The sequence below is a fragment of the Trichosurus vulpecula genome, assembly GCF_011100635.1.
Source record: "Trichosurus vulpecula isolate mTriVul1 chromosome X unlocalized genomic scaffold, mTriVul1.pri SUPER_X_unloc_4, whole genome shotgun sequence".
Classification (NCBI taxonomy): domain Eukaryota; kingdom Metazoa; phylum Chordata; class Mammalia; order Diprotodontia; family Phalangeridae; genus Trichosurus; species Trichosurus vulpecula.
In genome coordinates, this window is record NW_023494380.1 from 1,423,482 (window position 1) to 1,450,726 (window position 27,245).

The 27,245-nt window shown below is 42.6% G+C and overlaps 1 protein-coding gene across 1 annotated transcript; it reads left to right on the forward strand.

The window, feature by feature from the left end:
- Positions 1 to 220: 220 nt before the first annotated feature.
- On the forward strand, positions 221 to 25,214 carry LOC118833218 (DEP domain-containing protein 7-like). The gene is made up of 9 exons (XM_036740588.1): positions 221 to 328; positions 12,439 to 12,832; positions 13,569 to 13,696; positions 14,534 to 14,723; positions 17,480 to 17,691; positions 22,179 to 22,321; positions 22,458 to 22,583; positions 22,673 to 22,751; positions 24,941 to 25,214. The coding sequence occupies exons 1-9, from the start codon at positions 256 to 258 to the stop codon at positions 24,952 to 24,954; spliced, it is 1,359 nt and encodes a 452-aa protein (XP_036596483.1). The 5' UTR covers positions 221 to 255; the 3' UTR covers positions 24,955 to 25,214.
- The last annotated feature ends 2,031 nt before the right edge of the window (positions 25,215 to 27,245 follow it).

A 27,245-nucleotide genomic window follows, 5' to 3' on the forward strand; every position in this document is an offset into this window, starting at 1 on the left:
CTCCCGGCGGGGGCAGTGATGTTGGGCTGGGCCTCCCGGGCTCAGGTTGGGGAGGGCGGCGCCCCAGCTCAGTGCCGCGCCTCCTCCCGGCGCACGTGGGCAGCACTAGCGGCCGGGGGGGCGGGGGCTGAGGGGCGGGGCCTACCGGAGTCCCACCCCCACCCCCCACCCCCGCGGCCCCAAGTTAACTGGCTGGGGGACCCGCCAGCTCAGCGCTCATTGCCATCAGGGGAGCCGCAGCGGCCGGGAGCAGTCATGTTTGCGGTGCGGAAGAAGGCTGCAGCGCGGAGCGTCTCCGCGCTCTACAGCCGCGAGCACAAGCCCCCAGGTAGGTGCGCAGGGGCCGAGGGCTGACCGCCAGAGGGACCTACCGAGCAAGCGGGCCAGGGCGGGCTGCCGCCGGGGATCACTCACCGGCCTCCGCTGGCGGCGACGCTCGCTACTCCCTGCCGTTAGGCGCTGATCTGGCCGCCACGCCGCGGGGGTTCCTCGCCTGCCCGAGGCTTGCGCAGCCTCCGCTGCCTGGGGTTCGTGCGTGACGCTCCAGCACCGATTCACGCTCCTTCCCCAGCTCCACCTTTCTAGGCTCCAGACGCCGCCTCCCCCCCCCCGCCCCGCGCCTCCAGCTCGCGTTCTTTGCATCCTCGGAGCTCGCGGTCCCTCGCTTGGGTTCCCTGGCCCGGGCTCGTCTGGCAGTCCAGGGGAGTGAGACAAATTCGTCGGCGCGTCCCCGCGAAGGACTCCAAGCTCTGGCTGCGCCTGCTCAGCCGCTTCATCTGAGCCCCTCTCCCCCGTCTGGGACCTCCCGGGGCGCCCCCACCGAAAGATTCCCCCTCCCGTTCGAGGACCCGGGGGCGCCGGCCGGGACCGGGCTGGAGGGGCCCCGGGCCGCCCTGGCAAGCCTGTCCCCGTTGGGGCCTTTCGGGCCAAACGGGCTCAGCCATGGCCCTCGGGTAGATTCTCCTGAACCTTTGCAACGGCCGCCCCCACCCACCTTCCCAGAAACTCCCCCCTTTCTGGCCGCCACCCAACTTCTCTCTTGGGCGGGGGTGCAGCTTAGGAACCCCCTCCCCCACCCCCCTCCCCCGCCTTGCAGGCGCCCTCCCTTCCACGAATTGAACTATGCCTTGATAATTGCGGGCTATCGATAGGGCTCTGAGGTTTGCAAAGGACTTTATTAACTCCTTAGGCTGAATAGATTTTTTTTTCTATATTTGTCTCTAAAAGAAATGCGAGTTCCTAACCCTTAGGAATAGTTTTAGTCTATTTCCAGCGCCTCATTGGCAGTAGGTGCTTAACAAATACTTGATTGATAGATGAGGAAACTGAAGTCCAAAAGTCAGTGCTTTCTGCTATGTCAAAACAGCCTCAATATTTAAAAAACATTTTGTACTAAGCTATTCTTGCCTTGATTCTGTTGGTATCCACCAGCACACAAAAATACCCCTGTATCCCACGAGACAATGTAAGCTCTTGGAGGGCAGGGACTTTGTGGTTTTTGTCTTCATATACTTAATGCTCGTCGACCTGAATCAAATCGAAGATCCCGATAGCCTACGGGCTGGTTGTTTGCCTTGGTCGAGTGACTTTGTATTTCCTCATTTGGGGGGGAAGAAAAAAATAATACTGAGCTAGATGTTCTTGAAAGAACTTTCTCCTGCCTCATTCTAGGGAAAATAATGCCTGTTGTTTTGTACAGCATCGAATAAATTGAGATTCAGGTGCCTCAGTTGCAAAAATATGGTGTTTCCAAATAGTAAAGAAATAAAATCACCACTTTCCTTTTGACCAGGTGAACCGAGTTTTCTTTTCTGTCTCTGGCCTGGTTTAACCACATAGTTGATCTCTATCCCTACATAAGTCTCTCATTTGCAAAGTACTCATTAAGATGAGATTTTCATGAGGTTTGTTCCTTCTTAGGAAGTTATGGCCCTACAAACCCACCTCTGGGATTAGGATCTGGTATTTGGCCCTTAATGTTTGTTCCTAACAAAGTCATTACAGGAAAAAAAAGAATGGTGAGTCTTGATTTTCTAAGAAATGTCTTTAATAAGGTATTTCCCCTTTATTTTAAGGAGATTCATCTGTTGTTAATAATAGAATTTAATTACTGAAACACTTCTGCTGCATCCTATGCCTTAAAACTAATATGCTATTTGGAAAGTTGTAAGAAATCTTCATGTTCATTCCCCTCCAATGGAGGAAGGATGGTGTGCTAACAAATCTTAACCTGATTTGAAAAATTTGGGGTCAATCCATTTTCTATGTGTAGTGGAGGGACTGGGACTCAGGTATGTTTTTTTTAGGCTCCCTCAGAAGTGCCTAAAGGTTGAGCCTTTGGAAGACAGACAGTATAGCCTCTGAAGACCAGGTGCAGTGGGTCCATGCTCAGGACTGCTGGGTTGTGAGTGCTTTCTTGTGCCTGGCTTGTGCTCTGCCTCATGGGGCAATCGTTGGCCTGTAGAGTGTGTTAATCCCATTTTCACTATTTGGTGTATAACAAAACTTCAGTCTGTGACTTGAGCAAAGCAATGGGAGCCAGCACTTCTTGGTCTCTTGCCATTGGTTCACTGAGCAAGCATCTTTGCCTTTGTTTCTTCGCCCCTTTAGAAAGAAAAGAAAGACTAGTAGCCACTCTAGTCTAGAGGGGTCACCGAGGGGCTCCTTCCTTGACTTGTCATAAACTTTCTGATTAGCACTCTCAAGTAAAGTTCTTGTGTTTTAGATGAAACAGACCTCTCATTTTTAAGGGGCCAAGAAATTATCATTTGTAATTATATTTATATATGCTTTAATATGACATAAAGTATGTTACAATATACTCTATAAATTTGAATGTCTCTCTTTTCCTTTGCTAGTTATGTTTTTTAAGTTCAGATTCTTCTGATTGTGTGCCTATGGGTTTCTGCTTTTTTGGAGCGGAGGGGGCTGGAAGGACCTGTAAAAATGCAGATCTTGGACTCATCTCTAAATGTAGGCAGAATCTCTGAAAAGATGGCATGTTACCCATTAATGCAGTAATGTCATTCCTTGAATTTGAACAGTGTCACTTTTCTTGGGAACCCAGAGGGCTTCCCATGTGCTCTCTCTTCCCTGAGTAAGGTGAGGACCATGGCTTGCCTTTGTTGTGATTTCTGTGTGATGTGAACATGTTTAAATGGCTGTCCTTCCTAGCCACAAGTACTTTTTTCTGGAGTCTTTCTTTCAGAGCTATAACATTTATATAGCACATCCCACTCTTTACCACAAACACCACCAAATGCACACCCCTTTGTTGGCAGGGGGGATTGGTGAGTGCCCAGCAAAGGCTTTCATCCTCTCTTCCTACTTAGGGCTGGTAATCCACAGTGTTTCTAGTTTTGTATAAGCTGTTGTATGGTGAGTGCTGCCAGATTAGCCCCTTTACTGAGGGGACCACTTTTTTCATACCACCCAGTTTCTGTGGTCTGTGGGATTGTAGAAAAGGCAACCTTCAGGCTGAATTTGAGTCAGACTGGCCTCCTTTCCTGTTGCATTTCCCATTTTGGTCATTGATTTTATGGCTTATGTTGAGGTTTTCTGTGAGGCTTTTCTTTGATCTGATGCTTTTCTGAGCTTCAGAGGAAGAAGCAACATGGAATATTAGGAAGAGTCCAGGACTTGCAGTCAGAAGACCTGGGTTCAAAATCTGATCCTGTTCCTTCTACCCTCTGTGACCTTGGACAAGACATTTCACTTCCCTGGGACTCAGTTTCCTTATTGAGAGTTTGTACTAGACTGTATCCAATATTTCTTCTAGCTCTAAGCCCTAGGAAAGCATAAATAGGAGAGAAGTATTTAGCTATAGCTAGCTTTGACCCTTGATTTTGGCCCAATTTATAATGCAGTGGAGGTTTTTTTTCCTTAATGTATTGTGATATATTTACTCATTAAAATGAGTACCTTCATTGTCTGAGTCCCCCAGGGTCTGTTTTGGTACAATGAGGTTTGGAACATAACAGTAATGTTAATGTTTTGGTTAGAGAAGTATGTGGTTATGACTCAGGTGTTACCTACGACAGTGCCCACATCAGTTCCTCTCTCCCTGGAGCTTGGGTAGAAGGAGCACTGACTCAAGAAGGCCTCAGAGTCAATGGGGATTACATGAGTGTCTGAATGAGGAGTTGTCATTTCTGAGTGATACAACCTGTATGAGTTACTTAGCCTCTGGACCTCAGGTTTCTCATCTGTAGAATGAAGGGACTGGCCAAAAGGCTTCTAGATCTATGACCTGGTGACCTGGTAGGACCTTCTGGAAGGTGTCCTCTCTGACACAGAGGGTTCTGTAGAGTTAAAACCAGGCAGAGCTCCACATGGAGAGTAGAGGGAGCTGGAAGCCCAATTTCTGACCTCTCTAAAGGAAGGCTTTGGGAAGAGTTTAGTACTTCCCCCTCTAGCTTCTAGTCAGAGGGGAGAGTAGCTGAGGGAGGTGGTATGCAGGCTGGAGAGATTAGGAGTTTTGAGCTTATCCTAAGAGGGCATCTTGTTCCCTGGAGTCAAAACCCAGGAGAGCAGCAGCTGGAAAGGGGAGAATAAAGAATACAAAATTATATAGAAACCTGTCTTCTGACATGGTTAAATTTGGCCTGTTTCCCATCTTGTGCTGTAGACATGCCTTAAATTTCTTGGCAGTGAAATCCTCAAGCCATATAGAAAGTACATGTCATGGGAGTGATGATGAATTGTAAAACCTTTGGCTGGTGTGTATTTAATAAGACAATGAAAGACTGGGATTGGAATTTTGATAGTAAATGTTCTTCTCCTTTATGCCTTGTTTCTGGCCTCCTTTCAGTCCTGTTCGATGTGGGATATATCACACTAAGGTGCATTTTAGCCGAATGTGGGTTAATTTTTATTTGGTATTAGATGAAAAACAAGAGGAAAGCTAAGTGACTTTGTGGAAGGGGTGTCTGTGCTCACCTGTTGATGTCAGTGTTGAGAAAACAGGTTATCCTGGTGTGGGTTTGGGCATCTCCGTTGGCCAGATCCATTGTGCATTAGGTATTAAAGTATCTGCAGGAATATATGACCTGGTTTGGCTCTGTAGGTGGTAGTGCTTGAGGTGAAACATCCCAGAATGCATTTGTTAGGAATTGTGGTGTAAGTGGGGAGAAGATCTGAAGGGACTAGACTGTTTTATTCCTGGGGGACTAAGGAAAAGCTTTTCTTCACAAGTGCCTGTTTTACCCTAACCTCTTCCTTAATCTTATGTCCATCTAGCTACCTAGCTATCTCATAGAAAATCTTGCTTTCTCACCTTTAAGGAACAGGTTGTGAATAAATACGGTTTATTCTTTGCCTGTTCCATTGTACAGATTGGGCCTTAAAATAGACCCTGCCCTTTCCCCTCTCTATTTTCTCACTGACCTCAGATTGGTAACTGTGTGCACTCCATTCCCTAGCCCAGCCTAAAATCCTCAGAGAAGTGTCGCCCAGGGGTTACCATCCCTGTGGAGAGTGCTAACTCTAGAGTCTATTTCAGTGGAAGCCAAAAATAAAGTGGTTTAAAAGCCTGGATTTGGGGAAGATTGAAGGAAGTGAAGTGGCTTGCCTGATGGTTTAGAACTCAGGTTCTTTTTCCAGTCTTCCTCCACCTCACAGTGCCTTCACACTTGTGTCATATGTGTCAGGTTGGGGAGCTGTTCTCCTACAGTAAGTTAAATTCTCTTAAAGGCTGCTGTATGGCCTGTCCCCAAAGTGATACAGTTTCCATTTCCATTGTTTCAAAAGAGATGTAACAGATGAATGACTTGTGCTACATTGATAGCCTTGACCCTACTGCTTTCTTCATCCTGTTTATGGAGGGTTTATAGGAGGACATGAGTAACAAATTACAAAAATACATAAGATAAGAAGCCATGAGTGGGTTGCAATCCACACTATTGGACATCTTGTCCTCATTGCCAGTGAGGCAGTTCCTCAGGTACTACCCTTTGACTGAATCCAAGCTTCGCAGAACAAATCCCCTTAAAAGGATTTGTTCTGTGAAACTCATGTTCAATCAAAAGGCCACACCCGAGAACCTGGCAGGCCACAGGGCCCCCACCCCTGGATTAGAATCACTGAAGCATTCTCCAGAATTCATACTGGAAACTGCTAGAGGTAGGTTTTTTTTGTTTGTTTGTTTGTTTTGCTTTTTTGCTAGACATGGTCATGCAGGTATTCATGGCGAGTATTTATTTGGTATGGCTTTGTAAAGTGTTTTCCGTGTTGTTAATGTGGTTTTGATTCTTGAAAACCAACTTCCTAACATTTCAGGATGTGAGGTTAGCCTTTGGTTGAGGTGAGGATTCTTAACAAAACAAGGAGATCACAAAAGAAAATAATAATTCCAATTAAAAAGTTTTTGCATTAGTAAAATCAGGACCATCAGTTGGAGGAAAAAAAACTTGGCAACTTATGTCTTTGATAAAGGCCTGATATGTAAGGGAATGCTTTGCAATGTTTGATATATGAGGAATTGATACAAATGTAGAAGACCAAGCGACATTCCTCAATGGATAAGTGTTCAAAAGATACTGAACAAGCATTTCTAAAAAGAAATTACAAGCTATAACAAGTATAGAAAACATTCCTATAAATCATTAATAAGAGAAATATAAATCAAAATAGCTCTTATTTAGTAAAGTCTCATTAGTAAGTTAGTAAAGCTGATAAAAGATGAGAATAGTCAGTACTGGGAATTTTGGAAAATCAGCCACGTTAATATTCTGGGGGAGCCATAGGCCAGTCTGGAAAGTAATTTGGAATTATGCTTAAAAGGGACTAAAATGTTTGACTCAGAGATCTCCCTAGAAGGCACCTGCCCTGAGGAGTCAAAAGACAGAAAGGTCTCACATCCAGCAGAAGATTCATTGGAGATAAGGGCTAGAGCTGCTTTCATGGATGTGGGAGAGTGGGCTTACCAATGCATTTTCTCTGCAGGATAGTCATAGTCATGCTTTTCTGTGGTAGCAAACAACTAGAAACAAAGTAGGTGCCCATTGATTGGAGGAAGGCTGCCCAAGTTGTGGTATGCAGATGTGCTGTGAATAGGGAGGAAATTCAGAGAGGCATGGGAAAACTTCAACTGAAGCAAAGGGGAATCAGCAGAACCTGGAATACAACATGTGCCATAGCTCCAGCAGTGGGAACAACTGACCAAACCAGACACAGTGACCTGTTGTCCATCCTAATGACCAATCTGGAGGAAGTCCCCTTTGCTCTTTTTTTGGGGGGGGGCAGAGGTCAGCAGCTATGGACATGAAATAGTGAAGTGAACATGCTGTCAGACAGAAGCAATGGTTTCACTGATTTTTTTCTTCTTCTCATTCTTTGTTTTAAAGGGATGACCCCTGGGGTAGAGAGAGGAGGATGCGATAGGAAAACAAAGGCATCAAAAAGAATGAGATTTTTCAATATAAATAGCTACAAAAAGTTAGTATATTTTGCTTGAAGTGTTCAAAATAATGTTAGCTTTGAGTATGTGAAAAGTTTATAGGTAAAGGTGTGTGTGTGGGGCAGGGGGCAGTAATTTTCCCTAGGTCTGGCTGTCCTTTCTTTCTTGAACTCCAGAGCAAAATGGTAAACTTCTTCAGAACTGAGCCCCAAACAGACAATTCAAACACAGTATGTCCAAAGCTGAGCCTCTACTACATCTCCAAACCATCTCTTCCTTCTGATTTCCTTCTGTCTATCAAGACAAGAGTGCCTGTTCTCCAATCTTTACAGGCTTGGTGTTGGTTCTAATTCTCATTTACCTCAGAATTAGTCACAAACATTTCTTAAGCACCTCCTCTGTGCCACTCATAGATAATGAGGACAGAGTCCTGGTCCACCACTACATTCCATATCTGCCCTATCTCTTAGACTCTGGCAGCTTCTCTCTGCTCCCTCTAGCCTCCTCTTTGTGCAGCCACAAGACTAAACTCGAAGCACTGACCTAGTCTTGTTCTTCGTGTGTCAGAGATACTCAGTGGCTCCCTATTACTTAACCAATCAAATCTAAGCCCCTTTGCCTGGCATGGAAGATCTTCCATTGCCTGGCATCCTTGAACTTGATCCTTTACTATGTACTGTAACCAAACTGGATAATGCTCTCTGTGTGCACACACTACACTTTCCAGCCTCAGTCCTGTGCTAACCCTCTTCCATGCCTGGAGTGCCTTCCCTTTCACCCAGTTTACCTATTTAATTCCTCTATGTTTTTTAAAAAAAACTTATAAGGTTTCTTTTCATTTTTAAAAAAAATATTTATTTTTAGTTTACAACATTGATTTTTACAAGCTTTTGAATTTTAAATTTTCTCCCTTTCCCTCCCCTTCCCCTCTCCCCAAGATGGTGTACAATCTGATATAGGCTCTATATAGACATTCATACTAAACATATTTTCACATTAGTCATGTTGTACAGAAGAATTATAACCAATGGAATGAACTGCGAAAAAGAAGACACAAAACAAATGAGACAGCAAATAGTACGCTTTGATCTGCATGCAGACTCAGTAATTCTTTTTCTGGATGTGGATAGCACTTTCCATCATGAGCCTTTTGGAGTTGTCTTAGAACCTTGTATTACTCAGAAGGGCTAAGTCCATCAAAGTCAGTCATGGCACAATGTGGCTGTAACTATGTACAATGTTCTCCTGCTTCTGCTCCCCTCACTTAGCATCAGTTCATATGTGAGGTTCCAGGTTTTTCTGAAGTCTGTCTGCTCCCCATTTCTTATAGCACAATAGTATTCCATTACGTTCATGTACCCCAACTTGTTCAGCCATTCCCCAATTGATGGGCATCCCCTTGATTTCCAATTCTTGGCCACCATGAAGAGCTACTATAAATATTTTTGTGCATGTGGGTCATTTTCCCATTTGTATGATCTCTTTGGGATACAGCTGTAGAAGTCCTCCATGTTTATTAAAGTCTAACTCACATGCTACCGCTGTATGCCTTTCATTATTTCTTCCCACTGCCAACCTTCTCTTTCCAACCACCATAGAGTGTTCTCCACAGTGGATTTAAATGCTGGATTAAAGTTAAGATGATCTGAGTTCAAATGCTACTTCAGACACTTACTAGCTTTGTGGCTCAGAACAAGTCTCTGAGACTCAGTTTCCTCATATGTTAAACAAGGATGATAATAGCACCTACTCATGAGGCTACTGTGAGGATAAACCGAGACTCAGTGTTATAAAGATGTTACTTATTATTGTTAGTACTCTTATCCTATCTCATATAATTAGGACAGCTAGGTGGCACAGTGGATAGAACACTGGGCCTGGATTCAGGAAGACTCATCTTCCTGAGTTCATATCTGGCCCTAGACATTTACTAGCTGTGTGACCCTGGGCAAGTCACTTCATCTGTCTTCCTCATTTGCTCATCTGTAAAATGAGCTGGAGAAAGAAATGGCAAACTACTCCAGAATCTCTATCAAGAGCACCCCAAATGGGGTCATGAAGAGTTAAGATCAGATTGAAATGACTGAACAACACTAATATAATTGTCGTGTATTATAGTTATCTACAGTTGTGTCTTATCCTACTAAGCTCCATAAGGGCAGGGACTATTATCTAAACTATTTATTTAGAACATTGCTCTGCATGTTGTAGGTGCTTAAATGTTTGGATGATTATTCCTAGCATAGAATTATAATCTCAGAACTAAAAGTCAGAGATAACAGTGATCACCTAGTTCATCATCAAGTTTTGCGGCCTTGAGGCCACATGTGGCCTTTTAGGTCCTTGGGTGCAGCTTTTTGACTGAGTCTGAGTATTACAGAACAAATCCTTTTATTAAGGGTATTTGTTCTGATATTTCGATTCAGTCAAAGGGCTGCACTGAAGTGTTGGGGTCCTCTCATCCCTGGTAGTCCTTGACCAGCAAGGACCTGTCTCGATACGCAATAATGAGGTGAGAGTCAGGGTGGAAGGAACTCTTGTTTATTGTTTCAGCAAGCAGGGTCTTTATGTAGTACTAGCCTTCGTTTCCGGGTGCAAGCAAGCTTGTGCCCAATCCTCTAAGCCTATCAGGGTCCCCAGGGCCATGCATCACAGCTCGTGGACAACTCGTGTCCAGTGCTTATTTGGAAGGGGGCATGTGCTGTTCACAGCCTGCCTTATCAGAGGAGGAGGACCCGAGCTGGCAGGCTCTCAAGAGCACCTTACAATTCCCGTTTTGTTTTTGCACCAAGAGTCAATGTGTACTGAATCAATGGCTGTGTACAGGGCCTCCAGACACATCCTTAGCACTAAAGGAGTGCAACAACATAGCAAAGGGGCAAGGCCCCTCACAATGGCCACAGTCTCTAAAACATGAGTAAGCCAATTGGGGGTTAAAAAGGTCTTAATATGACTCAGAAAGTCGTCTATAACACTGCCAGGTTGTGAGTTCTCAAGTGCTGCCTTTTCTTCCTCAGTGGCCAATTGCAGCAACTGGGCAATTTCTGCTGTAATATTCTGATTATGAAATAAGGCTTTAACATAGCGTTCATTATCCTAAGGACACAAGGTAGACAAAAACTTATTATGACCAAATAAAGAACATAAGGTACTAGGTGGAAAATAGTCAAGAATACATTATGAAATGGGTAAATGTTTTGAAAATATCAATAATTTTTTGAAACTATCAATAAGCAATAATTGTTTTGCTACTTCAATATTCCACTCAATCAGTATTCCACTCAATCCCCCCTTTTCTTTTTCTTTTTGCAGACACCTCACCATTATAGGTACATCCGAATTTTTTCCTTTAACTATCCCCTTGTAAGTAAACATGGGAAGGATTGATCGACGCATTGACAAATCCAAGGGGGCAGTCCCCTTTGTGAATATACATACATAGACTCAAAAAAGAAATAAAAATGTAATTGTCTCTTTAAGATCCAAAAAGTCTTTTTGTATGCAGCTGTCTGGCAGAGGACATCGTTAATGAAATCTTCTGGTCCTTGGTATCTGTTCCAGTCATCTCCAGCACAGTGTCTTCTTCTTCTTCCCCTCTTCTTGCAGGAACCAGCTTTCTGTCCATTCTCCTACAAGAGTAATCTTAGCACAATTTTAAATTATCATTTCTAATCTTTATAACTCTGATCATTTTTACAAACTGAAAATTTGAACCATGGCTAATTGTCATATTTAAGAAATTCACATCAGAAACTATGGTCGTACACTTTACATACATCCATTATTAATTTCCTCATCAGGAGGATGAGACATCACTTATGGAATTAATAACAGCTTTCAGCACATACATAAATACATTAGTCAATTTAACACAATGGATGTAAAATCTTAACCTTTTAACCGTGCCATGTTTCTTTGATGGCCTATACAAAATAAACCACAAACCATTTTCTCATGAGCATCATTAATGGCAACAAAACTTTAGACAAGCATGATATTAATCAAATAGCAAAATAACATTCTCACATTTCTTAAGGAACATTTACAAAGCGAGCCCTATGTGACTTTTATGCATTTCTACCCTTGTTCATAAAGCTTTACTAAGTTGGTGCAAAAGTCCATAAGTAACATTAATGCAGAATTCCTAAATATCACAAAGTTTCTTAGTCAAAAAGGTGTTGGAATCTCACATTGGTAGCAGTAAGAGAGTGGTCACAGGAAAAATCCTACTGCTCTTAGAATCTTTTTTAGACAAAGGGAACATATTAAAGTGAGTCTTAAGCAGTTTGTTTAAATTTCTGCACATGCCCTAGTTCTAGATAAAAATAATATTAGATTGCCCAGTAAGATAACACAAAAGAGCTCATATCTTATACTGACTACTTGCTCTGATCACAGAAATTTGCTATAGAAGGAAAAAAAAGCAGGGACATGTGACACGCCAAATATGACAGGATAAAACATCCTTGGCTTTGTTTATAATCCAGATATAGTTATGATTCCTCAATTATGCAGTATCTCTTCCATCTCATTGCTACACTCAGAAATAGTTAGGTGGGAAACTTCCTTTCCAACGGAACACAGGGGGAAACTGAGGCTAGGAGGATCCCATCCTAGACTAAGGCTAAGATTGTCCCCTCAGCTTTTTCCCAAATGCAGATCTCCACCTTTAACAGTATGGATCACATTCCTTCTGAGTAGCTACCAGGGACCACCAGGGGTGAGAGGACCCCAACACTTAAGGACCTAGAAGGCCACATGGGGTCTTGAGTCCACAGGTTCCCAAACCCTGACTAGTCTAATACTCATTTTTATAGATGAATAAATTAAGATGCAGTGAGGTGACTTAGCCAGGGTCTCCCAGCCTTTGTCAGGTCTCCTGACTGCTCAGTACCTTTCCCACGATACTAGGTCTTCATCTTCCTTGTTGAAGACCAAGCTAAAAACTAATCTGTCCTCACCGCTGGTCCTGAAAGGTGACTTTGCAGTTGTCTTTGGTTGTCTTCCCTGAGTCTTAGTTGCTGTGTTCTTTTCACTGCCAGATTTCGGCGTGACACAGAAGCCTTTTGGGGCCACGTATATTTTTAGCAGCATTTTAAACACCCTTCAAACAGAAGTGGAAGTCAAGAAACGAAGGCACCACTTAAAATGGCATGATGACTGTTTTGTTGGTTCAGATGCTGTGGATGTTGTCTTCTCTCATCTAATTCAGAATAAGTTATTTGGAGATGTAAATATTCCTCGTGCCAAAGCTGTGAGAATATGTCAAGCATTAATGGACTTTGAAGTGTTTCAAGCAATCCCGACCAAAGTCTTTGGAAGAGACAAACAGCCAGTGTTTGAAGACAGTAGCTGTAGAGTTTACAAGTTCATGGCTGTGCCTGACCAAGAGGATGTTCAGTCAGGAAAAGAGAATAGAGTGTGTTCACCTTCCAGGTTTGTGGCGAGTTCCTCAGTCAACTGGGAGTGGGCAGGGGGAGTTAGACTTTCTCTCTCTTTTAAAAAAAGGGGGATAGTTGTCTTTTTGCTCCTTTTCATTAAAATCTTGGGCCTGTGAGTGGTCTCTTAATACAATGAACTCTGTATTTAATAAACATAATATTTAAGGGAAAAAGTTTATGAAAAGTATATAAAAAGTGAAACTGTTTTTCATAAAATGTGTTTGGCTTTGGAAGGAGTTCAAATTTTGCTGGTAAGTAAAGCCTAAATTTGAATCTTCAGTAGGATCAGTGAAGTAGGGAGTCTTAAGTATTTTCAGCTGGTAAAATATATGACAGTGACAAATGTATTAGAAACTTTTTTCATTAGATCACATCGTTTATCTCCGTAGCTTCCAAAGCCGCCAGCGTGAGAACTAAGATGCCAAAGAAATAACTTGGGAGGTGGGTTGGGGAGAAGCACACTTTCTCTGGGGTGCTTAGAAAATGCTCAGCCCTTCCTCAATCAAGGCAGCTCAGAAATTGGGCTAATGAGGTGATTGCTTTAATCTTGGGGCCACTGCCCTTTCCTCCATTCGTGTACTAGAAGCTGACAGTTCAGTTCTCAAATGAATAAAAACCCAAAAGATCAGTGAGCAGAGCAGGATGCAGTCAGTGCAGCTTGTACAATTGATGAAGATGGTTGGATTCAGTTTGTAAGTACTGATTTCTGAAATTGGATCTCTTGCTTTAAGATGTGAGAAGACACCATTATTTAATTCATCTGCTTTGAAATCAAGTTTAGAGCATCTGTTGAAAAATCGGAGTTTAAGGCCTGCTAACTCGCCCCGTGTAAATATCTCCACAAACTTGCCTCCTCAAGGTAAGCTAAGATGATACATGCTGAGAAGTTGAAAGCATCTTTAAATAGGATTCGAGTTATTTTTTCATTGTTAATGTCATCTGCTTGATATTTTCCTAGTCTTTTATGAGAAATAGCTCAGAGAGAACATTGTGTTGAAGTTGTTTGTATTTTTCATTTCTAATAGAAGTCTATTATCTCTTTAAAGCTTAAATCAGTGAAGCCATTTTTGAAGAATACAGGCTGCTGTTATATTGGCTGGCAGAGAATCAAAACTAAAGTCTATTTTGCATGCATCTTTGTTAATTATAACTTAATGACACCAGTTAATTATAACTTAAGTGCTTTCTCAAATGTAAATATTTTCTTTTCAAATTGTAATAGGTGTAAGATCAACTAAAAATGCATATCACAATCCTATCCCAGTGTTTAGATTCTTCTTCTCTGGCTTCCTAGTTTACTCCTCTGTCAGTAGAATGCAGCATAATGACTTTTCCTCCCTCTAGCAGAGTCGTAGAAACCCTGAGTGGAATAATCTGCAGTTAGTAGTGCAGAGCTATTTTTTAGTTTCAATGAATCATTCTTTCTTCCAAAGTCCTTATTAGCATGAGTTATGTGACTTGATCTCTTATTTGACAGATTGGACAACTGGAATTCTTTACATTCTTTGTACAGTAGAAGGCAAAGTCTATTCTCCTACATGTTAAACAAATCGTTAATTATTCCCCTTCTTAGAAGAAAGCATTTTGTAAAGTTTATATATCTTTCAATGGCCACTGACTTATTGACTTAAGTCTTCCAAGGAATTATTGTGGTGACCATTTGAATTAGTAATCATTGGCTGTTTTCCCTGTGTAGTTATTAATGAAGTATGGCGAAAAGAAATCATTGGGTGCCTGGTACAGCTTATAGACCTCCCCGTCCTTCAGTCCTTGCTTCAGCATCAAGAGATGGTATCTAAGGTTCCTCATCCTGAGGCACAAACAGACGAGATCAACACCAGTAGCTGTTTGGACCGATGGATTCTCAAGACCTATAGTGACTCACAGTATGTAGAAATGTTGATAATTCTAAGAGTATTTGGAAGTCATATGTAGAACTCCAAATAGTTACAACAGCTTACGTACTCCTTGGCATAGTGACAGGTCGTTGGGCATATATCTGATTTCCTCTCATTGTCACCAACTTTGCTTTACTCAAAGTTTTAAGTTTCTCCGAGTTCTCACTTTCTGATTTCTGTTCCACATGTAGATAATTCCCTCATCAGGCAAAGAAAGTTGTTGTCCTTGGGCATCCAACTTCGTCTTTTACCATAGAGGTCAAGCTGGCCTGTTCTTAGGCTCTGAGCAGCCTCCAACAACAGTGATGCTCTGAAGGCAATGAACAAACTACATTGGCTGAATTTTTAAAAAATCATTTCTACAATCACAGTTCAGTTTTACCAAGATTCTTAAAGTAAGACTTGACCTAAGAGAATTTCATAAATTCCTAACAAGTTTGACATTTTATTGCAGGATTCAGTTGAAAGTAAGTTCTTAGGTTATACCACTCAACAAACTTATTAAAGCACTTGATACCTGCAAGGTGCATTGCTAGGTGAATCAGGCATGAAAAGTAGCCCTTACCCTCAAACAACCTACTGTATTTTACTGGAACATCGGTCAATTCTTAACTTTTTTATCCCAGTTAGGAAGGAGGAATCTGACGGTTTGTAATCAACCCTTTGAATGCCAAATGAATTTATTAACAGTTGAATAGCAAGAGATAGTTGACCTTGGTCAATTAGGTCAACTCTAACTTTATATACCCTTTTAATTAACAGTATAGGGATTGTTAATAATAAAAATGTGTAATTGAAGTCTTAATCAGTGTAGCTTTCTGTATTTTTCTTATCTGGATATAGAATGTTAGTATATAATTTTGGTGTGATCTAGGCCAGTGGTGTCAAATTCAAAGAAAGCCACAGACTGACATTATCTATAGTGTATTGTATTTTTATTTATTTCATTAAACATTTCCCAGTTACATTTTAATCTGGTTCAATCCCACTTAGAAAGTTTCACCTTCCCCTCGAATTTGACAGATACCTCCAAAGATTAATCCTTTCATTTCACAGATGTTATGATTGAGGCCCTAAAGTTAAGTGACTTTTCTAGGAGTTAACAAATTTACACTGAAATCAAGAAACATTTGTTGAATGCTTACTATATTCATGGCCCTATTCTAGGCTCTGGGGATATAGAGACAAAAATGGAAATTGGTCAGTGCCTTTTAGGACCTTGAATTCTACAGAGGTTACAAACCAAATTAATGTCAGAACCCAGATTTCTTCACTCATGGTCCTTTTTCTCCTACTGAATTTAACAAATAAAACATTCAAATGTAAAAAAATCTTATTTTACTTTTCCTGCTGGTGCTTTTAAAAAAATTACTTTCTATTTCTGTCTGAAGTTAACATTTTGAATAATAATTTGACAATTAGCTTTAAAGAAAACTTTACCTCTCCTCCTAGCAATAATAAGAGACCATGAATTGTACCAGAAGCTCTGGAAAGAAGCAGGCTGGCACCATGGAAAGAATACTGGACTTGGACTCAGTGTCCGGAAAATCTAGTCATAGCTCTAGACTTTGGGCTTCAGTTTCCTCATCTGTTAAATGAGAAAGTTGGCTTGTGACTTGTAAGGTCCTTTCCAGCTGCTGAATTTTGGGGATTTTCTTTGCGTTGCCATGATTGGCTTGTTTAAGCCAGAGTACAACTGTTTACACTGCATGCTATGCTTTTTCATCTTACCCTTTTAATTTGGCAGGTTTTAATCTTTGCTCTAGCCAGGTGAAGAAGTTTGACTGTCCATCAGCAATGAGGTCAGAAATGACTCCCACACTACTAACCAATTGTTTTCTGTCAAGGCATAGGCAATTTCCATTCTCCCTGAGGTTCAGAGCCTTCTGACTCTCTGCAAATAAAATATTCGTAACATAAAACCAGCATTTTTGGTCATCTCCCCTTATATTTACCTTTTGCCTTGATGTCGCCATCTAAAAATATATCAATTTAATTTTGGAGGTCTTATAGAGTTCTTCATAGGTTCATTCTTCATACTTTATTCACTTTTCTCCTTTTTATGACAGATGAAGTTAGTATTTAAGCTACATTTATCTTTAGGGTAGATATTTTTTGATTGTTTTCATAAGTACTTCAAAGCAAAATGGCCAAGTGTCCTATAAAATGCCTGTTGCTATTTGAAAGGTGATTAAGCTATCTAATTCTGTGCCTTTCCAAGAACCTGCGAACTTCCTTCCACTGAGCTCTGTCTTCTTTATTTTCTGACTTCAGTCATAGTAAGACTATCAGTATTAATAGGATCCCACTCCTTCTGTAGGATGTTGACTTAGACACCTCACACTTGGAGGAGCAACAGTGAACATGTTTCTTGAGAAGCTCAGAATGGTGCAGTTCTTGGCATCCATTGTGGGCTTTTTAACCTCTCTGCTGCCATCCTTGCAGAAGCAGGAAAGGGCGGGAGCCTAGGACCAAGGTGCCTTTGCAGTTTTCTTTGGCTTTCTGGCAATGCACCAACCAAAGATTTAGCACTCAGTGGCTTGGCTGTTGGTGGTGAACCTCTCTGAACTTGGCCAGGCCGATTCCCAGACAGCAGCCAGTCTGCATCAGGAGCATATGGCCATCCTTCCAACAAGAGCCTGACCTCTGCTGGCATAGCAGCTCTCCGTGAGGTGGTCTCAGGAGGAGAAAACTCTCGTGTGCTTACTTAGTCTTGTAGTTTTTAACAAATTCTGCTTTTCTAGGCATGATGAATGGCTCTCCGCAGCGACTGACTGCTTAGACTACTTTCCAGACCAGATGGTGGTGGAGCTAAGCAGAAATTTGCCTAAGCCAGCAGAGAACAGAGATGTGTGGAAAGCACGCTTATTTTATGCCATTAGTAAATACTACAACAATAGGGAACCTCTGTTAAGCCACTTATTTGAAATCCACATGGAGATTACAGAATTCCTAGGTAAGCAAAAACTTGATAGTCCTTGTATTTTCGTCTTTTACAGGAGGAAAAAATCGATTTCTGGATGAATGTTTTTTACTTAAAACAAGCTCTAAAGCTGACATTGTAGACAGACTTAAATCCACTTAGAAAACTGCCCATTAAAATTCCTACATTTTAATAACAACTCATAAATTTTTGTGACTGAATTAGGGGAGATTCAAAATAATCTAGATATTGAACAGCCCCTAATGAAGTAGAAAGCACATTTGATATGGCAAAGCTAGCTCATTGTACAGTCGTAACTTCCAACCATCGTTAGTAGTGGCTGGGTACCATTCATTCTGTGTTTTCGAACATACAACATAAGCTGGTATTGCCTTCTTACGGATAATGGATTTATATAATGTATTTAAGTAAGGAAAGAAGGTCGGACAGAAATCCGGAGACCCAAGTTGGAATTTTAGCCATTACTGTGTGGCATGGGATAACTCATTTGGTGTTTGTAAACCTGAGATTCCTCATCTGTAAAAGGGAAATAATATTTCGACAGGGTTGTTATGGTACTTTCATAAAAAAACTTTTATAGTACTTTGGTAAAACTGTAAAAATAGTGAGGAGTTATTTACACAATAAGTGATGTCTGAAACTATTTTATTCTAAAGGTAGTACCCCCCCCCAAAAAAAGACCCAACCCAAGCATTTCAATAAAAATGATAAGCTCCAAATTATTCATACCTCATTTTTAAAGGTATATATTTAATAACCAAAAAATACTGTGTGCTTTTATGTTTTGCAGCTGATCTTTTTCTTTTGATAATTGGTACAGGGTATTTAAAAGTTGTTGGTCACATTCGCCTAAGCTTGGGTGATATAACACTCACCATCTGGCTTTCCATCCTTGAGTGCCACTGGATGGAGTAATCTCAACTAAACTTTCTCTTCAGTTACTCCTGCCAAATTAATTCTATGTCATTTCCCACCTTCTCTCCTCAAGCCTCCCCCCACCACCATTCCCTCCACCCTGAGCTGGGGAAAATAAACAGCCACTCACCTGGAGTCCCCTCCTTTCCCCTTTGCTGTCTTAGCCCTAATTTCCCTTAGTCCAGTCTTTAGTCCAGGCTTCTTCACACCAAAGCCAGCAACCCCTGGATCCCACCACCTCCTGCCTCCTCCAGCCCCCAACCTTCAGTCTCTCCCCTTTTACTAGTTCCTTCCCTAAAACATAACCAACCTCCCTCACCCTTAAAAGACCCTCATATGATTCTGCCATTTCCCTCAAGTTGGCATTCTAGAGCTGTCCTCCCTTTCACAGTGGAACTCAGGGGAAAATGGCCCAATTTTGTATCCTCTTGCTGTTCTGCCCTTCTGTCCATACCACGCTCCCCAGTGGGCTCCTCGCCCCCTTGACCTCTCTGTCCGTCACTACCTTTAGGCTTTTGTGGTTCCTCTCCCGAGCTTCACTCTGACATCACCCACTCCCTCCTGAACTTAAAAACATATATATTTTTATGTAAACATGAACCGTGTAGCAGAACACAAAAAGAGAGTTCAATATCAAACCTTCACCTTAATTTCCTACAGCTTCTTCAAAGTATACAAGGAATTCTACATGTTCCCTTCAAACTTGTCTTGCTTGTACGTGCTCTCTTCTAGACTCTTCTGTGCATTTTTAAAAATGGTACAATGGCCTTCATTTTGTGGCATCATTGCTACTAACCCTGGGTCCCTTGGCCGGTCCCCCCAATTAAAAACATAGGAGAGAAAGGGGAAAACAAAACAAAACCCTGTGACAAAAAGCGAAGTGAATCCATACTGTAGCAGCTGTGGCCAGAAGTGTGCCCCTGGGCCTCTCTGCTCCTGGACATTTCTGCCTGGACATCCTGGAGGCATCTCAAACCCTACATGCCCCCAAAGAAGAGAACTCATTCTCGTTTCCGCATTCCCCTTTCCCTGCAAAGTTCTTTATTGAGATGGCGCCATCCTCCAGTTGCCCTGGGACTCATCCTCTCCTCATCTCTTGTCTGTCGGTTGTCACATCTGGCTGCTTCTACCTCAAGACCATCCTCACCCATGGCTCTTCCTTCCTCCAGGACACCTTAGACACAGCTGCCAGCATAGGCCCGGCCATCTCATTCCCTACTCTGGCCTATCTTTGGAGCCTTATGACACATTAGTCCCCTTCCTACATGACATAGCCCAGCCAAACTGGCCCTTGGCTAACCTTCCCTGTACCACTCTCTGTCTCCCATCTCTGTACCTTAGCAGCAGATCACCTCCCCATTTGGATGGCACACATGATGGCACACTTCTCTCTCCCTCCTAGAACCCCTAGCTTCCTTCCAAATTCAGTTCAAGCACCACCTTCAAAAAGCTTCTCCTAATTCCACCCTTGGCACCCTAAAGTTGCTAGTGCTTTTCTCTAAATAAGTATTTTAGGTTTATTTCATTTATGTTTTAATATGTAAATGTTGTATCTCTTGAGAGAATATAGGGTCTGTGTAAGAGCAGGGAGTTATTTCACTTTCGTCTTTGTATTTCCAGTGCCTAGCAGTACCTGGCACATAGTAGGTACTTAATAAATGCTTGTTAATTGATTAAATGATTACAGTTTCAGTGACTTAAAGGTTTTCTTTTTTCTCTTAAGGGAGAAATATCTAGCATGATGAAATTCCCAATCACAAAAAATGCTTTTAAAAACCTGATATAAGCTTAATAAGTGTAACTTTAGTAGTGGTAAGATTTTCCCTGGGACAAATCATCATTCTTCAAGCTCTACCTTAACTATACATATGCATGCTTTCCTTTTGCATCGCTTGCTTTCCGAATATAGATGTGGTTTTCTGCAACGATTATTTTCCAAAAGAATACATAACAAAATGATTGTATTTATGCTGGGCATAGCTCAGGGTGGACTAATCGTTGTGTTATTGAAGCCAAAATTATGAGATCAGCCCCCACTTGGTTGCATGAGCACAGATGCTACCTCTAAGTATGAATTGTAAATTGCAACCATGGGGTCATTGGAAGGAGGGACTATTACAAATCTATCATTTCTTGGAAAAATAAAATACGCCCTTTGCTGATAGTAAAATTAATAGCCTCCTCTTCATATATTAAGTATCCTCTGGTAGACTGGGAAAAGTATGTCGATTTGGATTTTAAGTTTAGAGTACGGTAAAGTACTTTTAAATTTCATTTGGATTAACTGGGAAAAACTGATTAATCAAGCTCTCTAAAGGGGGGTTAGTACCATTGCCAGAGGCACGGAATCAAACTACTTTAAGTCTATTTTTTCATGGGGGTTTATTAAGGAGCCACAATTCTGTTGTCCTCAGCCCCGTGGATACTCTCTTAAGGTGACTCACTGGACTTAGCCTTTTATCCCAGAGTTCCTTGATGTGATTGGGAAGAAGCTGTAGAGACAAGATGGATGTGAAACCTGTGGGTTCACAGGTCACCGTAGCTTGGTGCCCACAGAAGGCTCACTGGGAACTTGGGCTCAGAGCAGGCTACATCTGCCAACCATCCTGCACACCAAAAGAGCCCAGGTCCTCAGCATGACCAGCCAAGAGCACATAGAGGACTTCCCCAGCCCATCCCCCTTGGAGGAGGAGGAGGCTGAGAACACTAGGGCTTGGGCATTGGGAGATTCTGTGAATATTTGCTGAGTCAAGACAGACAAGGTTGTGAGATCGAAAGTGCCTTGGTCCTTTCTGCCATTCTATCTCAGTGATCTTTTTTACTTCTCTCCCTCTCCCTCTGTCAGAATTTAGGTAAGCAATATCACAGTGTCAGGTATAACATGTAAAAACTTAGTTTCACTTCACTCCTTCAGAGATTTAGAACTGCTTTTCTTTGATAGAGTAGCAGCCTGAGGGGACCGAGCCTCTTGAGTGTCAGTCCCGGTGAGACTGGGAAGTCTGTTAATGTTGTGACATGGGATAAATCATTTGGCCTGTCCAAGCCAGTTTGCCGTGTATGGTGGAAAGAGCCCTGGTTCTGGCGTCTAATGATGATAATAACAATAAACAATAACAGCCCCCATTTACATAGCGCTTACTCTGTGCCAGGTGCCGTGCTCAGCTCCTCACGACAACTCTGGGTGGCAGGTGCTTTTATCATCCCATTGTACAGATGGGACCTAGGTTCCAAGCCTGATTCTGGTGTTTACTACTCACGTGACCTTGAACAAGCCCCTTAACTTCTCAGAGCCTCAGTTTCCTCATCTGTACAGGGAGGGTATTGGGTGAGATGGCCTCAGACGTCCCTTGTGCAGATCTTCGTTTCATTCTGCTCCTGGATAGTGATGTGAGTGGGGATACCAATGATCATGACTCCTGTAGAGAGCGATTGTGAACAATGACCTTTGTACTCCAAAAAGGAACTTCTTGTTGTTGAAGGCATTGCTTTTTATGGGTAAAGGTAGTAGTTTCATTTAGGGGATGACTTGGCTTTCTTCTCACCTTCCTGTAGTATATAAAACTAATCTTCTGTCTTGGTTAAAGTGAATGGGAAGACAGACAAAGCATTAGAAGCCACGAAGCTCTGCCTGAAGCTGTTGGATTCCAGCAGGAGAGAGGAGTTTAGAAGACTGTTGTACTTCATGGCTGTGGCAGCTCGTCCTTCTGAATTTAAGTTACAGAAAGAGGTAAGTCAGGGCCTGTGGGCACATCTGGGTCTCCACCTTCTTCACCAAGTGAGAGGAAGGCAGCTACTTCAATGATCATGAATGCAGAGCCAGGAGGCACTAATCCTCTTCTCTCTGTGTGCTTGGGTTTTTGCAGCGTGAGAATCGGATGGTTGTGAAAAGGATGTTTTCTAAAGCGATTGTAGACAACAAAAAATTATCTAAAGGCAAGAAGGACCTTTTCGTGCTGTTTTTAGTGGATCGTCAAAAAGATGTTTTTAAGGTAAGCTCTGAAAGTACCTGGGCTGAGCTGAACCCTGCAAGAGAGAGTTGAGATGAAAGGCTTGAATGCTATCCATTCTGTCTCTTAAGGTCCCAGGAGTGCTACACAGAATCGTCAGTGACAAACTCATGGCCATACAGAGCGCAAGAGATCGAGATAGAGAAATGGGTAATTTGGAGGTGACTTTCTTTGTGGGGCATTAGAAGCTGAGACACTGCACCAGATGAAAGTGACTGGCTGTAGGGAGGTTTGCATTTACTGAATTGTAAGTTTCAGATATTTCCTCAGTCAACATTTATTAAGTACCTTTCGTGTGCCAGGCACTGTGCTAAACACTGTAGGTATAAAGAGAGTCCCTGCCTTCAAGGAACTCACAATCAAATCGGGGAGACGGTATGCAAAATAAATATGTACAAACAAGCCACATGCAAGAATAAAGAGGAAATAATTAACAGAGGGAAGGACCTGGCATTAGGAGGGGTTGGGGAAGGTTTTCTGATGAGGAAGAGATTTTAGTTGGGCCTTAAAGGAAGCCAGGGAGGTAGGTCAGTAGTCAGAGAAGAGAAGGGAGAGCCTTCCAGGGAAGGGAGGACAGTCAGAGAATAACCAGAACCAAGAGATAGCCTTGTTTGTGGAACAGCCAGGAGGCCAGTGTTGCTGGATTGAAGAGTATGTGTTGGGGAGCAAGGTGTAAAAGACTGCAAAGGTGGTGGGATGGGGCTAGGTATGAAGGGCTTTGAACGATAACTAGAACATTTTGTGTTTGATCCTGGAGGTAATAGGGAGCCACTGGAGTTTATTGAGTAAGGGGAGGACCTGGTCAGACTTGCTTTAGGAAAATCACTTTGGTGGCTGAATAGGGATGGATTAGAGTGGGTAGAGATGAGGGAGGGAGACAGACCCACCAGCAGTAATTGCAGTAGTCCAGGTATGAGGTGATGAGGGTCTTCACCAGGGTGGGGGCAGTGTCAGAGGAGAGAAGGGGGCATCTTCAAGAGAGGTGAAATCAACAGCCCTTGGCAACAGCTTCACTATTTCGAGGGAGCGTGGGGTGAGATAGTGAGGAGTCCAGGATGACACCTGGTTTGTGAGCCGGAGGGACCTGGAGGATGGGTTTTCCCTCTACAGGAATAGGAGAGGTGGGGGTTGGGGTGGGCACTTAAGGGGAAATGTAATGAGTTCTGCTTCAGTCATACTGAGTTTAAGATGTCTACTGAAAATCCATTTTTGAAATATCTGAAAGGCAATTGGAGATGTAAGATTGGAGGTCAGCAGAGAAATTGGGGCAGGATAGATAGAGTTGAGAGTCAGCTATATAGATAGTAATTAAATATATAAGGGGTGATGAGATCACTGCAGGAAGGGTAGTGCAGACAGAGGAGAGAAGAGGGCCCAGGACAGAAGGGTTCTGTGGGAGTGGTCTAGATGAGGATCCAGCCAAGGAGAGGGAAGAGAACCAAGAGGAGGGTCCCAAAACCCTAGAGAGAAAGAGTATCAAGAAGGAGAGGGTGATTCAGGGAGAGTTCAAGGAGAATGAGGATTGAGAAAAGCCCATTGGATTTGGCTCTTAGAGATCATTGGTGACTTGGCAGTTGGGGTGGGATAATAAGATCGGAAGCCAGATTGTTAAGGGGTTAAAAAATTCAAGAGGACAGAAAGTGGGGCACCTATTGTAGGTGGCCTTTTTGAGGAGTTTAGCCACAAAAGGCCTAAGAGATGAGAGTGGGGAGGGAAGGATCGAGTGAAGGTGTTTTTAGGATGAGGGAGACATGGGCATGTTTGTAGGGAATCAGCCAGTAGACAGGGAGAGACTGAAAATAAGTGAAAGAGTTGGGAGGATGGGAGCAGTCTGTTGGAGGAGATGGGGTGGGATGGGATGGCTTGAGCAGGTAGATGGAGCCTTAGTGAGGAGTAAGGCCACCTCACCGTGTGGGACAAGGGTAAAGGAGGAGATGGCAGCAGAAGGCATTCGCCTGATGACAGATGAGGGAAAGGGGAGAACGGGGAGCCCGTGGGGACTGATCTCAGTTTTGTCTGTCAAACATGAGGGGAGGTTCTCAGCTGGGGAGAGGGGGAGCTGGAGCCATGGGTGGTTTGAGTAGGGACGAAAAGGTTTAGAAGAGCCGCTGTGGAGAGCTTGTCGAGTTGGGAGGGCACAGCCCCACCCCCAGGAGAAATGGCTCAACCAGAGCTAGTAAATCAAGGCACAAGTTTAGGATTTGATGGCTGAAGGCTTAACTTGTTGCTAATGAGATGAGAGAAGTTTACACATGGTTTTATGAAATATTGCCTGAATGGCATATTTCTATAGGTAAAAAAATCTGAACTTCCCTGACAATTTCTCCCTTTTGTTTAAGGTTATGTTTTCTGACAGAGACATGACCAAAGTGAGTATTACAGCAGTGCCCAGAAAACCACTAAGTGAGAGCTTTTATCTCTGCTAAAAACGATTGATGAGGACTCCGAATTATCTGCCAAAGAAAAGAAGAAATTACTGGGTCAGTTTTATGAGGGTCACCTAGACATCTTTGTTGAATATTTGGGAGGTAGAGTCTCAAATATTTTTATATAATTTGTGTATATGAGAGTGATCATGTATATCTGAAAATAAAATGTATGATCTATATGGTGAGTTTTGAAATGTTGCTTTTTAAAATATGAAACTGTGATAAATACAATATTTGCTTCTATATATACACCTTTTGTGTGTCTGAAACTTAACATGAAGTCTGGAAGTGATAAGCAGGATGTTTTTGGCCATGACTTTTTAAGGTGAATTGATTTAGAACTACAGCTCCCCAAACAGAAGGTAAAATAGCCAAGACATCCCCTAGCTGATCAGTGGTAAGGAAGCTCCTGGGAATGTCCTCCTAAGAGCTCAGGCCAAGACCCATGTTGACAAGGTGCACAGACTCGAGAATGGAAAAGAACCAGATCCAAGTTCCCATCTTCAAGACATCTTGGAGGGTGCAAAGTGCTTGTGAGCGTCATAGTGCCCTGGTCCCTAATATCAAGGAACCTGCATTCTGTGGAGGTGGGGAGAGCCACGTGGTCACAGACAAGTAAATACAAGATATCAAATGTGTGTACATATACACACAAAATAAATACAGTTTGGAGGAAATGAGAAAAGGCCTCTTAAAGAGGTGGCATTTAAGGCAAGGCTTGAAAGATTCTAGGAGAAGGAGAGCTTACCCAACATGGGCTTGTGCCAGGGCACCAGTGTGGGAGGGAGAATGTCATCTTCCAGCTGAAGGAGGCCAGTCTGGCTGGAACATAACATCCAATTAGCCTGGAAGGACAAGCCGGAGCCAGATTGTGAGGAGCTCTCAAGGCCAGATGAAGGCATTTCATTTTTTCTCCGAGGCAATGGACAGTAACCTAGTCAGATAGGAGCAGTTTTGGTGGTTTGTCAGAGGTGGAGAATGGATGGTTTGAAGAGGGGAGGACTGGAGGCAGAGAGATGAAGTTAGGGGGCTATGGCAGGCATCCAGGTAAGTGATAAGAGCCTGCACTAGGGTGGTTTGGTTGTAAGATGGCCAAGGCTTGGCCACTTACTGCTCATGGGGAGTGAGAGTGACTGGTGTGCAGAACCAGGGAATTTAGGAGGGGAAAAGATGGATTCTCTTTGGGACATCCAGGCAAAGAGGGCTAGCAGACATACAGCGGCAGAGCTGGAAGGAGCTTCTGACACCAGCCAGTATAATCTGCTTCTTTGACAAATGAAGATGACCTTGGGAAAATTATTCCTGAGTTGGGACTCAAAGCCAAGTTTCTTTATTCCTTGTCCAATCCTTTACCTCTCTTACTAGCACTCTTACTTATGCCTACTAGTAAGAGTATTACCTATTTTTAACTTGCTGCTCACACCACTTAGGAAATTGTGGGCCTGGGCCTAGAACTCAGGTGTTCTGACTGAAAGTACAGTTCTTGTCCATAGCCCAGGCTGTAGAGTTCTTTCTAAGAAACCTAAACCAGAGGCAAGTATGAGAATGAAACATGCCAAGAAGACTTTTTAAAAATTCTCTTTGGGGGGGAGCTAGGTAACACAGTGAGTAGAGCACCGGTCCTGAAGTCAGGAGGACCTGAGCTCAAATGCGGCCTCAGACACTTGACATATGTACTAGCTGTGTGACCTTGAGCAAGTCACTTAACTCCAATTGCCCTGCCAAAAAAAAAACAAAAAAAATTCTCTTTGATTTTTTTCTAAGAAGCTGTCACTAAAATACTCATACATCAGCATTATTTAGATGGACTACTCAATTGCCAGTCTTGTTGCATTCTTAAGATTCCAATTTAATTATAAAAGTAACTAAAAATCTGATAAAGTTCCAGAAAGCAGATGTAAAATAGGTGACAAATTGCTTTAAAATATCAACCTTAAAATTTTTTTAAAAAGATAAATCAAAACTTTTCTCTATGAAATAAAAAAGAACAAAGGAACTGAAATTAAGAAGGGAAAACATCATTTTCTTCCTAGTTATGACACGTCACACACATCTCCTTTGATCTTGATTCTGCCACCGGTAGCAGTAGCTTCCTTCTCTAGTTGCCGGAGCAGCCTGATGCCCTCAAGGGACCTTCCTGTCACTATAATACAGTTAGTCCAAATTCAAACCTGGGTCTGTCCTGATTGTCATTCCTACGCCTCTGTATACCACA

Excerpts from the sequence above, each read along its gene's own strand:
- LOC118833218 (XM_036740588.1), top strand. The coding sequence starts at position 256 with ATGTTTGCGGTGCGGAAGAAGGCTGCAGCGCGGAGCGTCTCCGCGCTC. Across the intron at positions 13,697-14,533 it reads CACAAACTTGCCTCCTCAAG|TTATTAATGAAGTATGGCGA; the intron begins GTAAGCTAAGAT and ends TTCCCTGTGTAG. Across the intron at positions 17,692-22,178 it reads GGAGATTACAGAATTCCTAG|TGAATGGGAAGACAGACAAA; the intron begins GTAAGCAAAAAC and ends TCTTGGTTAAAG.